General features: G+C 37.1%; 1 protein-coding gene across 2 annotated transcripts; it reads right to left on the bottom strand.

The window, feature by feature from the left end:
• Nucleotides 1-2,607: 2,607 nt before the first annotated feature.
• Nucleotides 2,608-11,760, bottom strand: LOC579579 (stomatin-like protein 1). Of its 2 annotated transcripts, none has more exons than XM_779686.5 (9): nucleotides 11,624-11,760; nucleotides 9,136-9,335; nucleotides 8,453-8,559; nucleotides 8,091-8,157; nucleotides 7,532-7,614; nucleotides 6,408-6,667; nucleotides 5,676-5,770; nucleotides 4,898-5,227; nucleotides 2,608-4,302 (listed from the first exon to the last, which is right to left on the bottom strand). In XM_779686.5, exons 2-9 carry the CDS (start codon nucleotides 9,311-9,313, stop codon nucleotides 4,097-4,099), a joined length of 1,326 nt encoding a protein of 441 aa, XP_784779.2. In that variant the 5' UTR covers nucleotides 9,314-9,335; nucleotides 11,624-11,760; the 3' UTR covers nucleotides 2,608-4,096. The 2 variants fall into 2 exon arrangements, with proteins under 2 accessions (XP_784779.2, XP_030835748.1); XM_030979888.1 differs by having other exon boundaries at nucleotides 9,136-9,298.
• Nucleotides 11,761-12,237: the final 477 nt, after the last annotated feature.

Below are 12,237 nucleotides of genomic sequence, written 5' to 3'. Positions count from 1 at the left end.
GGTAAACAATAAAAAGGGCTATTATCAGATATCATAAGGGGCACTTATGAACTTGTGACAAACATATACAATCCAGATGAAATACGCCATAGGATGAAATCATTTCTTCACAGTATACGAGTAAGGAAAGAAAAATATAAGAAACCAAGATTACTTTTAAAATTAGAGAAAAAAATAAGAAAAAGATAAAGGAAAGAAGGGAAAAAAAGGTAGCCAGGCCTATAAAAAAAAAACAAGAGGTTGACTAGAAGTGAAGACATGGTATCAATATTATCTTGCTCCTTTCCCTTCTTCTTTCGTCTTCTTTTCATTTCAATTTTCGTTCAATTTATTTCTATCTTTCTTGGTTTCTTTTTCCTATATTCTATTCATTTATTATTTATATTTATTTTCTTTTTTTACTTTTACTTTTTTCTTTCTTATCCCATTTTCTTTCTTCCTTTCCTTCCTTCTGCTTCTTCAATTTCTTTTTCATTTGTTTTCTTTTCTTTGCGGCTTACTTTCCGGCATATTTTCATCATCAATAGAAGTTAAATGTGCTAGATAGATGTAATCAGAAACAATTGATATCTCCAAATTCTAATGGCAACTGGTATTGCTATTAGACTGAAGTCACTTGATGAAACACGCCAGAATTACGTAGTAGGTAGGTGATGGTTTTGTCCCCCATAACGAATGGCGATTAACACGGCCTGCTGTGCATGTAGCGCAGTCGGAGTGCAGTCTATAAATGCTTCGCGGTAATGACAATCTTCGGCCTTTTCCACTTGAATCTCTCCCCCTCTCTCTCTCTCTCTCTCTCTCTCTCTCTCTCTCTTTATGGGATAAAAGAAAGCTTACGAAGCTACTCATGTAAGGCATATTTCCTATCGGTCTGTATTAAGCTTTAAATATTGAATTGGTACACTTTAGTCGAACAATTGCAGCAACTAGCTAGTTAGCTGGAACGAAAGCGAGCAGTATACTGCTGTTTGCATGCATGATAACTACAGCTAGCTGTACGTAAGCGCCGCGCGCACGCAGCGACTCTTTTTTCAGGAGCTAGGGGGTCGTGTTACACTTTAAGACCATGTTACACTTTAAGACCTCAACAGTCGTTGCCAAAGTATCCTCTCTCCCATGATTCTAGCGATGAATGAATCTTATGATGTTTCTGTTCTGTTTTGGAATTCATTAAGTAGTGAAATAAAAAATGCTCCATCGATCAATACTCTTGAGAAAGAAAAAAAAAATTGAAATTGTTTCTATTACAATCATATACACCTCATTGAATTATATGTCATTGTTGCTTTTGTTTAATACAAGATCATTCTCCACTCGATGACTCAAAATGTAATTTGATATATTATATTGTGCCTTTATCATGCTTATTTCCTTTCTATTAAACGCGCATTTCTCTATCCTTATCTTCTTCTCAACCCCACATGCAGCTCATCATTTTGTATTATTTTCTGTACCCCCGATCTCTCACTTCTTTGTGTCATGTATCATAACCGTGTTCTTCTATATATCTTTGTAGTGTAAAGCATTGTCTTGTCCCTAATTTTTCGTCTCTGTTGGCACCCCCTTTGTCTTTCCCCTATTTTGTAGTTCCTTTTGTAGTTACGGATTAGTTAATTCAATCATTCATTATTCCCAAGTATCATTTTAGGTGTTCACATTTGTACAAGCATTACTTTTTAGTGGACCCCTCTGTTTCCAACATGTATTTCTTTAATTTTCTTACATTTGTTTTAAATGCTTATAACTGATGTTTTGATGGAAACATGAATAAATTGGAATTGAAATGTATATCTTGCCCTATAGCTGTCCGACACCCAATTTGTAGTTGTTTTGAATCTGAGTTACCCTTAAAATTATTTATTTAAAAAAGTCTTTCTGACTAATCAATCATGATTCACATTAGACTAAAAAATGTGTCTGCATCGTTCAGGGATATAAATAAATGGTCAGCTGAGACTATACGTCTGTCTCCGCCAAATTCATCTACATTTATGTGTAGGAAGGAGAGCCTCTAAATTAAGTCAACTTTGCTGGTGTTCTTCCTTTTGTTGAAACATTTTTGGAACATCTGTTGGTAAATTGAAACTGTTACTACCCACATTTCCTCTCTTCTCTGTCCCTATCTCATGCTCTTTGTTAGTTTGTTTTCTCTCCTCCCACCCCACCCCCCCCCCCTCTCTCTCTCTCTCTCTCTCTCTCTCTCTCTCTCAATTGGTATAGTACTTTTCCTTGCAGTTACACAGTGCTTCACAATTTGCTACTTATCTTTCTCTGTCTATCTTTCTCTGTCCGACGTTCATTTATTACACTTCATATTTTGTCCATCATGAGATATTGCGAGGCCGGGTGGCAAAGAACAATTAGTATAAACATATTACTATCCTACCCCCTCCATCTCTTTTCTCTTTTCTCTGTACGTCTGTCTGTCTGTATGTCTCTCTCTCTCTCCTACCCCTTCCCACTCTCTCTCTCTCTCTCTTTCTCTCTATCCCTCTCCCTTCCACTCTCTCTCCATCTCTTCCTCCCTATACCATTTCTCCTCTGAGCAACAAAGCCTCCACTTGACATCCATCACCACACAAAAGACAAAAACAACAGTCATAATTGATAGTACAACAATTTTCTATTGCACAAACATTGACAGGAAAAAAAGAATCATTTATCCCTACAGAGACAAAACTATCATCATCACTATCATTATAAACACATTGTTTTGTAGAACATACATACACTGAATAAGTACCAAGCTTGGTAGAAAACTGCTTGAAATAAAAACAGAACACACTGCGGGATATAGAGGGCCCGCATAATGTGCCTTTTCATGCAAAGAACCACAAGTCTATGAATCACAAAACTATTCAGAAGTCCTCTTTCTACACTGATCAATAGATGCTGATTTACAGCAAAAGAGTTGATTGAACAATAACAAGAGTCTAAAAATATATTTTTCTTCCTTTATTTACATATCAAAGACTATATCTTCATTATCTACATACCTACTGTACACATAAATAGTACATTATATCAACATTGTATACAGCATAATTGCACACAAACACTGTTGGGTACTGTTGAGGGGAGGGGATGAGAGTTGGCATGCAAAATAAATATTGAGCATACATCAATACCACAAAAGCAGAAAAACTTAACATTACAGGCAAACATGCTAGTAATATTTTTGTAAAAGAAATTAGTACACGAGTTGCATAATTACGGCATATTACTTCTGTTTAGTTTTAATTACCGTATGAGACTGAAATGTATGTAAAACTCAATTGGCATAGGATAATCTACAGGAAAATAACATGTAGTAATATGTGTTTTCATGCATAGTTTTTTCCACTCTGAATAAGATCCACAGATTTCAATTATTTTTTTATCACATTCAAAAATTAACTGGCATACATTCTTTTATCAAGGGATATAAATACAGATCTCATTAAAGTGATCTTTCTGAGCTATCGCTTCTACCATGTTAGCATAAATTATAAGTTTGACATTAGCATTTCTCACAACTCTAACCCCTTATCTAACGATAAGGATTAAAATCTCTCATCAATATCTCTCAATGCCTACATCCCTCTCTCTCTCTCTCTCTCTCTCTTTCTCTCACTCTTACTCTCTATCATATTATAAACAGGGCAATTGGAATTAATACTAGTACATTAATATTTGTCAGTGAAATTTTTCATCTTCAATGGCACTAGTTTCAATAATATTTCACCATCTCTTCATTTTACTCATGATTTTCTCTTATAAATGCACATTTGACCACCTTCCATTGTTATTTGTCCACATTCCCACCCTCTCTTTCTAACCCTTTAACAATGTTCCTTTCTCTCTCTACTTTTTTTTGTTTTACTCAATCCCTGATCTTGTCAGCCTCTCTCCCTACTCTTTATCCTACCTTTCTCTCTCTCTCTCTCTCTCTCTCACTCTTTCTTTCTGTCCCCCCTTCTCTCTCTTTCTCTCCCCTCTCTCTCTTTCCCTGCCTCTCTCTCTCTCTCTGTCTTTCCCTTCTTCTCTCTCTTCCGAGCCCCACCCTACCCACTCTCTCTCCGTCTGCACCACCACCACACTTCCTAACTGCTGATCATCTGTGGTCCTCTCGTATTCTAGTGATGACTTTCTCCAATGTCATTGCAATATTCCTATCGCCTTCTAGCTCTAGGCGACCCGCCATGTAGGCCATGGCGGGGCGCAGCTCACCCTCAAACATGGCCCGCATGTCATCTACAGACATGGTGAGGGTAACGTCAGGGGTGCAAGGGGGTGGTCCTACACCCGCTTGCCCTGCACCTGTTATGAGAAAAAAAATGGGAAATAAATAGATTAACTTGTTACTTGCTTTGGCGGACTAATGGAACAAGCTGTCAACTAACACAATCAACTTTTGTTACACAATTTAGGTATACAGAACACACATGAAGTCCTCCTAAAAATTTGGCAGTCTGAGGTGTCAATTGGCAGCAAATAAAGAGTTAGTCAAAGCAGGGTTTTGTCTTTGAATGCTTCAATCAATTTGATATATTAATAGATATGGCTGCATGTGACTTTATGGTAATGTTCAAGTTGTAATTCTCCAAATGCCTTGTGTACAAATGATTCAAATGAGAAATTCACACACTTCAATTTCTAATTCCATGAATACTCTATTTACTACATTTTGAAACATATAATCACAAATATGACATTAACGTATCAATAATAACTATTGATTTTGAATATTCTACCTCCTGTCCCCACATCTAATGACCAAATGAAAACAAAATTTATCCAAACCAAGTGGTATGTGATATAGCACAGCTTCCTTGCATTGGTATTTATCCTTCAATTCATTCAATTGAATTTAAGGGAAAAAAAGAAAAAAGAAGGAGCTGTGAGAAGCACATACCTCTTGCTAAATCCAGATAATAGACTCCACCACTTGCACCTGTCACGCTGAACTTAAACACAGCACCGATTTCTTCCACCAATTGCTCATTGAGTAAGGGTTGGACCAGCTGGAGGAGCTCTTCGGGCGTGGCCGGAGTATTACCCCCCAGCTCTACCAGAGTTGATGTGACGGGTATAGAAGGGCGAGGTGCAGTCAGGCTTGGTTGGTGGTAGGGGTTGGGTGAGGAAGCCATGGTGAGGGAAGGGGTTTGGTTGGATGATGCCGTTACCATGGAGAGGAGGGATGCAAGGCCCGATGACGGATCCCCCTTTTTTTCTTTGGCTCCAGCTGATTAATCAGTGTTACAAAAAAAAGGTGTTAATTAAATTCAATATAGCCATGTACAACCAAAATAATATGATTGCAGGGCCCTCAGCAAGAACAGCAGAAATACTGATAAGGCTATCCCGGGTAAACAAGACATATCAATATTATTGTTACTACTATTAACCATGCAATGATCTGATTAGACTTTTAGTTCAAAGTGTCATAATACATAAGAACAACTATTGTCAGAACATAATTTATTTCATCTTCTTTTATGAGCATCAATCAATTCTACCCATTCCCGCCTCCCTAGAAAAACATCAAATTTGCCACCACTATGTACTCCTGCAACAATTAAAAAATTCAGTTTACATAATTTGAAACAGCTTTGCATCACCACCACAGCAGATTCATAAACCAAATGGTTACATACATATTTTGAGCCTGATAGAGGAATTTGTTCTCATACCTGCCATTTGGCCTGCAACTTGGCCCAACACACCAGTCATTTTTTCGAAGTCTAGAGATCCTGGCACTGCATCTTGAATCACTGTTATCTCAGAACTATATGTACATAGAATGGAATAAGATTTGGTTTCATTTTCACATATTTATCTATTCCATACAAATATAAAAACAATATTATATAATCTTAAAATACAGACAAATGTAATTACGTGTCTGAAGTGGGAGGATCATAAAAAAAAACTTTTAAATGATTCGTTAAAAATGATCCTCACAGCATTATAAGTTATTTGAATTTATCAACAACAAAAATATCACCATTACATGAAAATCATACATGAGAATGATTATTTTTCCTTTTCTCATGAAAATGTATAGGTAAGTAATGGTGATGTGATATCAAATTTCAAAGATCACAAGGAGATGGTGCAGATATCATGAGCAGGAATGAATCTTGTCACCATCATTTCAGACCCTTTGCTAAGATTTAGGCTCTCCCGTCTCTATAAGACGAGCAAAGAAAAGAAAATATTTCAGGTGATATATATATATATATATAAAGGAAACTTTGTTGACCAATTTCCTCCAGAAGTAAATTTTCTGACATATTTCAACCCCAAACCCAGGATAATCACTGTATCATCAGCAGCCCCACTAATAAAAAATGTTATCTTTTCTATACATACAAAGTGTCGTTTATACTAAACAAAAGTGGGTCAATATTGTCAAAGCTCACATTTCTGCTCTGCTGATCTCCACGCCCCAGTTGAGTGTGGCAGTGTTCATGAGATCCTGCATCTCTAGAGTGATGAGGGCCTTGTCACGTTCGATGTCGGAGAGCTCCTTGGAGCTGAGCAGGTTGAGGAGGATGGTCTGCCCGAGGTTCCGCAGGGCGTGGTTCATGTCCTGGATGGAGGCTATGGACAGGGCCACATCGGTGATGCGGTGGTAGATCGTCGCACCCGCTGAGATGGCCGCTCCATTGGAAGTCAATAGCTGAGAAAGGTTCATGTAAACAAAGATAGGAATGGACAGATGTTTATTAATCATGAGACCAGCATAAGGGCACAAAAGGAGTTTTAATCAAATTTTCCATTTCTATATATATATATACACCAGAAGTATACATAATTACAGGTACATTAAGTGCAAAAAAGGGACAGGTAACTTCACATTTCCTCCAAAGAAATAGTAGGTATTTGGAGAACACACCTCTCATCAAAAGCACCAGCACATTGACCTTGTCTTGAAAACATTTCACCACCACTCCAAGAGAATCTCCTGAGGTCCTCACAAAAAGGTCCGTCTTTCTTTCAGAACAAATGTTCTTTATTCTAAGTCCTATTCAAGGAATGGGTAACTAAAGGTTAATTCTTAAATATGGCTCAGAACAAACACAATTTTTTTCAACACAGGGATAGCAGAGATGCCAACCTTCATCATAAAAAAATAAGTATTCTTAAGAGGAAAAACAGTATTTTTTGACAAAAACAGGATTTTCGAGAGCAGCTTTTAAAAAACGGCGGTACCATGTATACGACCCCGGATCAGAGCGCGACGTGTATACAGTACACGTGGGTTGTTCACAACGTGCAGAGTTTGGGGCCCGTATCACCGCCCTGCGTGCATCGTTTGACGACTTAGGTGCATTATACACATATGACACAAAGCCGATGAACGGAAATTCAGAAAAACATCAATTAAATTTTTTTTTAAAGTAAAACATACAAAAACATACTGCCGTATTCCGTTAGCAAAAAAAACGGCACGGTTGGCATCTCTGGGATAGTGCAATCTTATCATTGAATACGTTTTCTAATTGTAGTCAATAATAGATATGCTATTTAGACTTGGACTCACTTGTTGCGGTGGTACGTTGAAGGCTCTAGTCCTCATGTCGACTTTCTTCCATTTGTCAATGAAAGGATTGATAAGAACAAAACCTGTAGACACATACGTTAGGAAAACCAACAATCAGAACAACTCTCATCCAATTATTTCAAATGTGGCATTTGTAAACAAATCAAGGTTTAATACTAATTTCAAAGTTACATACCTGTAACAGTAAATTGTTAGACAATAGATACTTTGTTTAGCGATCAATCAGAACATTTGTTATAGGCTGTTTAAAGCAAAAATATGAAGTTTCTACATGCTTTACTGTATGAAGTTACAAGTTAACATTTTTAGAAATATATCAGTCGAGTATAAAAAATGAACTCCTCTGCTGTAGTAAGAACAAATGATTGAACTGGAATTACCTTACTTGCTAGAAATTTGTTATAAGGTGCAGTCTAAAGTAAAAGCCAAATATCTTAAGAATCAATTTTTGTTAATAGCAAAGCATTCATGAGTTTGCATTCTTCTCAATGGAGTCGCTAAAGAAGTAAGTTAGAAGTTTAAAGGAGAGAATTCCTACCTGGTCCTTGTGGTGCTTTCATTCTACCTAGTCTGAAAATTACTATCCTCTCAAACTGTTGAACCATCTGAAAAAAAATAGATAATACTATCGATGATGTTATGCTTCATTTTATTACTAGATGCCTTTTGTATGTCTTGCAACTCTTGGTAATTTTGTATTGTCTTGGGCTACATATATCTACCCAGTTGTAAAAAATTTCCTGATATGAAAAAAGCGCTATATATTTGGCAGCTCAGCCATGACTGAGATAATAATGTTATAGTGCAGTTAGTGCTAGGTTTGTCACGGCTTGACAGAAATAATCAGTACAAACAATAAGACGCTGCCATCATTGTCATTAATAAGAATATTGTACCTACCTTTATAGCTAACCATCCTGACAAGGGAAAAGTCAACAGGAGCAGGATAAAACTCAGGAGAATGACCACGGAATTGCAGATATAGGATATGACCGGTGGTTTGTATTCTGTAGAAAATGGATAGCAACAAATGTTAGAAAAGCATTGCGGGGAGACAGCAAGACTCTGCAAGAGGTACGTGTACGTAGGGTAACATCAACATCATACCGACTATGATGAGCACAATCATGATTTAATTAGCAAAGTGATTGGTCATTACATCTTGCTGATGGCTAGTTTAAAGATGATTTGTCCTATTAGCAAACTTAAAAACCGAAGTTCCATGAATCCAGTGGTATATATTGAAAAGGTCTATTATTAGGACCCTCCCAAATAAAAAAAAAAGGAAAACATCTCTTAATATCTATTTTCTAGACTAAAAGCCTATAGCCTAGAGTAGATGTCACAAGGGCAAAAGCCTCATCATCCCTATTTGGGCCAGGGAAAAACATACTTTAAACATTTCGGGGCTACTTTTAATGCTTGCTTGCATGAAAATAACACTCTCTATTTTGTTTTGCATTGAACTCTATGCAATTTTTTGGGGCTCTTTTATGACTTGCGGGGGCTCTTTTGGACATTTCTGGGGCTAATTCGTCCCAAGCTGCCGTGTATTTTCCCCCCTGATTTGGACCATGCCTCACCTTTCACCTCATTGATGTAAGGTGGGACTGCCTTGCTGTATGAGAAGACCGACTTGAAGCTGTGTACAGAGCCAAAGTCAAAGGCCACAGAGCTGAAGTCAAAGGCCACAGAGTCTTTGGCTTGCCTGCTGTCGGCATTGTCCTCCATCGGCAGTCGGCTGTACTGAACACGAGGCATGGTACAAGAATGTTCAGGTTCTCTTAAAAAAAAGGGGTTACAAAATGCAAAATTGTCTTTCAAGGCTCTAAGATCAAACAAATCTAATCCTTAAAAAATTTAGGATAAGAAAAGTAGTCTAATTAGAATATGAGATATGACCATCTGAATGAATAGAGTTCCTATGGGCACTCAGTGTTATTGTTCAGTCAATAAATATGATCAATTATTGGTCGGAAAGTGTAATTGGTTTACAGAAACTTCGTTAAAATCCCTCCGAGCCGAAGACAAGTAGTATTTCTTGGCAAATACTGGTAGGCCAATTAATAATTAATCAATTTTTAAACAAAATTTGTGTGAACACATTTTAAATTAAATTTCAGCATAAGATTTTTATATTGAGGCCACCATCATAGTCAAGCCTCTCTTATGTTGGTGTTCTCCAGCACTTTTGCACAGATAATTAGAATAATACTTTAAATTCATAACACTATACTAGACACAGCACAGCTCTAATTTTCCTTTCACAAGTAATTAATCTACATTTTCCACTCCATAGCCTACCAATGAGATAAATCGGGACCTGGCAGGATAACGGAAACCTTTGTGTTTGTAATTGCCATATGCCCTCATGGTAACCACATGATACGAATACTTCCCAAGCAGTTTAGATGGTGCATATTGAATGATTCCGATGACCAGGTAATAATGTCTGTAAAGCCCCTAGAGACTGTATTTCGTAATAAGCGCTACATAAATCCAGGTTTGTATATGAATATAAAGTAAGTTATTACATGTTTCTATGTAAATCACATTTTCACATAAATTATGATTGTTTGCATATTTGTAGTCATACCTTACGTTTAAATTTTCTCTGTTACTCAGTTTTTGTACTTGGACAAAAAGGCGAAAATCAAATAAAAACCAAACAAACTGCAGTATAAAATAAAAGCATGTATACTATTTTCCTAGAGTTATACGGCTTATGTTTCATCTCTCGATGATTGTTGACCGCAATTTTTATTGGTACATTACATTTCCATTTTCTTGTACTTTTGATATCAATTTCAGTTGTTTTATTGTACAGAATACAGATAATATTTGTTGTTATCCATTTTATTCCTTTTTCAATAAATGTAAACCACTTAACACTTTATTATATTTGACTGGACAAAGTTTTCTGTTTGTTTTTGTTTTTTTAAATAAATTTTGATGCAGGATATAAAACAAATATACCATGCCTTCTATTCGAGGTACTGGTTAAACTATGGGCCTCGGTGACTCCTAAAGTACCATTTGCTTCGGGGCTGCTGGAGTCACCTCTTGCGCATAGTTTTAACCAGAACCTCTCAAGGCAGTGTATATTTGTATAATATTGTTTTGAATTTAGGGTAGGAGTTAGGATTAGGGTGAGGGTACCAGTTTTTATGATGTCCTGTTGATATACCATTTAGGGTTATAGACCTATATAGATGTCCTGTTAATATAACATGTATGTAAGTAACAATCCCTATACCCTATCACTCCAGCAAAGCATAGAGAGTCAATGCTAAAGCGTATTGACCTCTAGCACTGTACATGCTGTGAGGCAGGGACCTAGAAGTCTATACACAAATATACACACCACACAATATCGCATAGAATGTACACAATCATGTCGATGCAGCTGTAAGCAAAGTTTGACACTAGACTTACAATTTGAATTTTTAAATTATTCTTTTTAACATCAGTAAGTTGAAAAAAATGTATTTTACTGCTATTTAGGTGTCATCAATTGTCACTAAAGTACCGATTTTGAGTGAAATCAGTTGAGTTTTGTACAGTGGTGTTTGAAATGTTGAAAATCAAAAGCACAGCTTTTACTACACAGCCAGGATAGTGATGCTCCTATGTGTGTACCCTATAGGCTATATACCCATGTTTTTACAATGTCAAATTGACTCCACTACCTCCTTGTGGAAATGACAATGTTCTTACTCAAATTTTGATATTTTCAGCACACCTAGCTCCTATCAACAATGTAAGGATTAAGATGAGATCAGATATTAAGAGAATAAGAGTGAAATGTTAGGTGAGCATACAATGATATGATACATAGTGTCCCATAAATCATGTAAATATACACATCGCTGATCGCTCGTGCCCGTGAGTCTGGCCAGGCAATGAGCCCCCATCATAGGGGTAACTAGCGGGCAGTCATGTAGCTGCAGCTGCGGTCAAAACGCTCGAGCTGGTACGTTCTATTATCGCAATATTATATGTCGTATTCTAACTGTTTATTACGAAAAATTATATTTAGCCATAACATCTACGTCTTCTACTAATACTTACCAAGTTGTCTTTGTTCTGCTTTTCACCACCAAGCTAAACAATCTCCATCTCATTCAGTCTCAATCTTTGCTAGATCTATATCGCCGCCATATTGAAACTCCTTGATGGAGCTAGCTAGCGCTCGGATATCCGGATCGGAACGAATGACAACGGCCACACATTAATGTCATTGATGAAATGAGGTATCGCGCGGTAGGTTCGTATGCTCCTCATTTCATCTTTTCATCTCTCCTCCGCATTCTATATCTCACCCCTCTCTCTCCCTCTAGCTCTCTCTGTCTCTCTTCCACATTATCTTTCTCTCCTTTTCTCTAGCCCTCCCTATAATTAGATAAAGAAGACAATTCGTTGTACAGTTCTCGACTCTTAATCCTTGTCTAAATTCATTTCCCCTCTCTCTCTCTCGATCCAATCTCCCTTTCTCTCGCTCTCACTACTCTCCTCCACATTTTCGCTCTCTCCTTCTCGCTCTCCCCATTTCTCTCCCATATATTCTCTCTCCTTTTCTCTCGCTCTTCCCATTTCTCTTCCATATTCTCTCTATTTTCTCTCACTCTTCCCATTTCTCTTCCATATTCTCTCTCTCCTTTCCTCTCGCTCTTCCCATTTCTCTT

The sequence above is a fragment of the Strongylocentrotus purpuratus genome, unplaced genomic scaffold, assembly GCF_000002235.5.
Source record: "Strongylocentrotus purpuratus isolate Spur 01 unplaced genomic scaffold, Spur_5.0 spur5_scaffold_10, whole genome shotgun sequence".
Taxonomy (NCBI): Eukaryota; Metazoa; Echinodermata; class Echinoidea; order Camarodonta; family Strongylocentrotidae; genus Strongylocentrotus; species Strongylocentrotus purpuratus.
Note: the sequence above shows the minus strand (reverse complement) of the source record. Positions and strands in the feature narration are given on the sequence as shown.